Source organism: Histoplasma capsulatum, genomic scaffold (genome assembly GCF_000149585.1).
Source record: "Histoplasma capsulatum NAm1 scaffold_2 genomic scaffold, whole genome shotgun sequence".
NCBI classification, from domain to species: domain Eukaryota; kingdom Fungi; phylum Ascomycota; class Eurotiomycetes; order Onygenales; family Ajellomycetaceae; genus Histoplasma; species Histoplasma mississippiense.
Window position 1 is genome coordinate 2,227,625 of NW_001813981.1, and position 4,152 is coordinate 2,231,776.

Consider the following 4,152-nt stretch of genomic DNA (forward strand, 5'->3'; position numbering starts at 1 on the left):
ACGCTAGGTTGACAGATGACTCTGATACGTAGATTCGGGATTCGTGGCACTGGATACCATGAAATTCCTCCAACGCGATCCGGTATGGCCCCGTAATGTAACCTTTTCATCTAAATTTGGCACGTTGAGAAGTTTAATGCCTCCTCCCCAGTTTCCCGCTGCTAGGGTCTGACCATCCGGAGCAAAGCGCAAAATGCTGACTGGACGCTCGCCCGCGATTTGGGAACCATAGAGATCAAAACTCTGTAATTTCTCTTTCACGGCTTTGCGATGTTTGATATGTGTCCGTAGCGGGATGGTAGATTCTTCTTTCTGCCGCTCAACCCTGGCCTTCGCGCGTGGTAGTGAATACCTAGCAATCTTCTGCCGGGCCTCTAATAATTCTGGTCCACCAGCAGTATAGAATTCTTCTTCACCTTCTGCCTCTTCTTCATCGCCGTCCTTTCCCTCTTTCATAGATACATCCTCTCCATCTTCAGCAGCAGCCGCGTCAACAGCCTCCTTATGCTCCTCGAGGTCCGTCAATAGCTCACGTAAGCGGTCTCGTCTATCTGTAGCATCTTCGCCGAAGAGGGTGATGGGATGTCCAAGCTCGCGTAATCTGGCACGAACTCGACTATCTTCGGTGGGAACGGCAATTGCGGCAGCTCTTCTGCGACGGGAAAATTGCGACAGGATAGCAGAAGCTTTCTCAGGGGGGATGCCCGCAGCAGCAGCAGGCATGTCATAGTCCCGGTCGATCGCTAAGCTTCCGGAAAACAGAATATCAGTACACTAGCCATCCGCAAGTTTAGAGGATAAATAAACAAGAAGTGCGACAGTAATGTGTTCATTTGTTTGTTACTTACGGACAGCATTTAAATCAATCCCCATTTCCGTATCCTATATTCCAAGGGGCATGGCACTGATCAGCTAACATAAGCAATGAAAACGGCTGGAAGCGCAAATGTTCTTTTAAGGGAATTCTGTGTGAACAATTCCATACGGATAGGAGGGTATATATAACTGTAAGGAATGGCAATGCGCGGGTCTCAAAATGCCTACCTCTGTGGCATCATTGACATATGCCCGTCTTGCAGGATGCATCTTGTCCCACCGGTCTCTCGGAAAAGAGGTAGAGTAGGTTGGCCAAATTGAAGTGCGCCAGATTATAGAAACTACTATACACAGTCTTAACCTACAGGAATGCTATAATGGTGGCATGGTGTTGAATGCTGAATGCTTGAATGTTGCAGGTGAATTCTCCCATTGTAGGAGGATAACGTTGGTTGTCATTACTACGCGAGAGCAATACAATATGTTGGGGTCACGTGATAGAGTAGCCGTAGTGCCCACTAACACCCACGAGCAACACGTGATCTCGCCGCCACGGACCCCTACCCAAGGTGGATTTTCAATCTGCACCTAGACCGGGGGCTAGTGCTGGAGCTATCAACATCCAAGCTCCTTCACCGAATGAACCTCGACTCGTGAATGTTCAATGCAGAAGAACAGCGAATAATAAGTTAATCACTAAATTGTTGTTGTATTCGGGGGCCTAATTCTATACTGGATTGCTTGTATGACCCCCGCTTTAATTGCCGTATGGACACGTAAAATTATATAATACAAACCTATTGATAGCTTCGAAGCTCGATGCCACATGTAGCAATATTCTCTGTTGACCGCTGATCTGCAGAAGAGGGGAAACTATGTATGTACTATGCACTCTGTATTATTGGCCTCAAAATTCAGAAGGACTGCGAGCTGCAAATGCCGAGAACTGGTTGCTGTTGTTGTTTTTGTTTGTTGTTGTTGTTCTTGTTGTTTGTTGTTGTTGTTGTCCGCCTGGCACCTGCATGACCATCGGAAGACAGGAAGAAAGGGTGGCACTGGCCCCAGGACGCGGCTGCAGGATGCGAGGCCGGGCGGGATGCAGGTGGAAGTGTTTTGTTCCAACCATGAGACAGCTCCTGGCGTCGTACCAGATCCGTGCCTCTGAGGGACCCATTCGCCCCTTCATACACTTGACTCGAAATATAAAGTTTTGCTGCGCGTCTCGTCTGACTTAGATCCATGTTGAACGGTTCCTTTCCAGCCTATTTCAACGCAGTCCCGTCCACAATCCACAGCCTCCCACGTCGAGAAAATCCCTTCGCCGTCTGCCGTTGATCACAGCTACACGTTGGTCCGATGCCACATTTGATTGAGAAGATGGAGGATATCATTTCGAGTGGCCCTCCTTGCCATTCGGACCAGAAAGGCTATAAACTTCAACGTATTTCAAAGGACGTTATCCCATCCTGGGGCAGGCGGAGCCATGTCCCTCGATTTCGGGGTGCACTTTCACTTGCGATAATGCTGGCATGCCCTGCTGCCATTATCTTCTGGTATGTGACGCTACACCATTTTGATGGCTCATTATTGTCAGCCTCCGTGGCGCTCAGGAACAAGGGGTTCATTTCCTTTTATCGCGAATACTGCCCCGTCCTTAATCTGAGAGCTACTCTTGTCTACGGAGCTTGGGTTCTTTTTCAAGCGCTACTGTACAGTTTTCTCCCAGGGTCTACGTATGAAGGACAGCCCACCCCTGCTGGAAATATCCTCAAGTACAAAATCAACGGGTTGTTGGCTGTCGTTGTCACTGTGCTCCTGTTTGGCGCGATAAGTCTGCGGGGTGGTATTCTTGCTTCATCATTTGTCGCCACAAATTGGGGTGCATTTCTCGCCATATTCAATATTTACGGCTTGTTTCTCGCTCTAGCTTTCTACCTTAAAGCCCACTTTGCGCCATCACATCCAGAAGACAGAAAGTTCAGCGGTTAGATCACGCAGCGTTGACTCTATTATTAGAATTTTGCCACACTGACATTTCCACAGGGTCTCCCATCTACGACTTGTATATGGGAATCGAGCTCAACCCGCGGTTGGGCCAATCATGGGACATGAAACTTTTCCACAATGGCCGTCCTGGTATTATTGGTTGGATATTAATGTGAGACCCTCAAATGTTTTCCTAGTTGGCGTTGGATGAGTTAACTAACAACAATGCTATTTTTCATAGTGACATGTCCTTCACCGCGCTCCAGTTTTTACGGCACGGATACATTACGAGCTCAATTATTACTGCCGACATCCTTCACCTGGTTTATATTATAGACTTTTTCTTCAATGAGCATTGGTGTGTGTTTTCTGCGAAGGCAAAATTTTGAAATGTCTCATCTAAAAATAAATGCGAGTTAGGTACCTCAAAACCCTCGATATGGCTCATGACCATGTCGGATTTTATTTAGCTTGGGGCTCGGCAGCCTGGCTTCCCACCATCTACACCTTGCAGCCCCAATTTCTAGCAATTCACCCAGTGTCTCTCTCTCCTATTGCTGCAGCTACGATTCTGACCACTGGGCTTGGTGGATATATTCTGTTCCGGTCCGCAAATGACCAGAAATACCTCGTGCGTGAAACCCAGGGCAAATGTTTAATATGGGGGAAGGCGCCAAAGTATATCCAATGCAAGTATAAGACCACAGATGGATCGACGCACAAATCTATTATTCTATGTTCCGGTACGTTGAAACACTATGCCAGCGCTCTTTTTTAAAACTGCCACCTGTAGTAGTTGTGAATTTCATTGCTGAAGCGTCCATTGCGCATTCTTTTCATGACAGGATGGTGGGGAGTTGTCCGTCATGCGAACTACTTGGGTGATCTCGTCTTGTCCTACGCAATGTGTGCTACCTGCGGGTTCACTCACTTGCTCCCGTGGACATACGCCATATTCATGACAACGATACTCGTCCACCGGTGCTATCGAGATGAGCAGCGATGCGCCAGGAAATATGGGAAGACCTGGGAGGAATACTGTGAGAAAGTCCGATGGAGAATCATTCCTGGCGTCTTTTAGGTGCTATCTGGTATCGAGATTGGATTTATTCTATTAGATCAGGACCTATTGTGTTTTTTATAACAACTCCCAAAGGATTGCTGTTATGCGAAAATGGTGAAATCCGCGATCTGGACATGAGCGAGACAAGGTGTGGGAATGAAATTAATAAATTATGGACGAGTTCCCTCGATATCGATAATTAAGTTAGATATTCGAAGCCGTTATTATTATCCTTAACGCGGGAAACTGGGATAGAAATCTAGAGACCAAAAATTAACTGCCGATTC

The 4,152-nt window shown here is 47.2% G+C and overlaps 2 protein-coding genes across 2 annotated transcripts; one reads left to right on the top strand and one right to left on the bottom strand.

Moving 5' to 3' along the window:
* Window positions 1-3: 3 nt before the first annotated feature.
* On the bottom strand, window positions 4-1,086 carry HCAG_02738 (predicted protein; the record flags this gene model as incomplete). The annotated part of the gene is made up of 3 exons (XM_001542517.1): window positions 4-743; window positions 849-882; window positions 1,045-1,086. The coding sequence occupies 3 exons, from the start codon at window positions 1,084-1,086 to the stop codon at window positions 4-6; spliced, it is 816 nt and encodes a 271-aa protein (XP_001542567.1).
* A 1,251-nt stretch (window positions 1,087-2,337) lies between these two features.
* Window positions 2,338-3,883, top strand: HCAG_02739 (conserved hypothetical protein; the record flags this gene model as incomplete). The annotated part of the gene is made up of 5 exons (XM_001542518.1): window positions 2,338-2,800; window positions 2,860-2,974; window positions 3,044-3,160; window positions 3,223-3,545; window positions 3,648-3,883. 5 exons carry the CDS (start codon window positions 2,338-2,340, stop codon window positions 3,881-3,883), a joined length of 1,254 nt encoding a protein of 417 aa, XP_001542568.1.
* Between the last annotated feature and the right edge of the window lie 269 nt (window positions 3,884-4,152).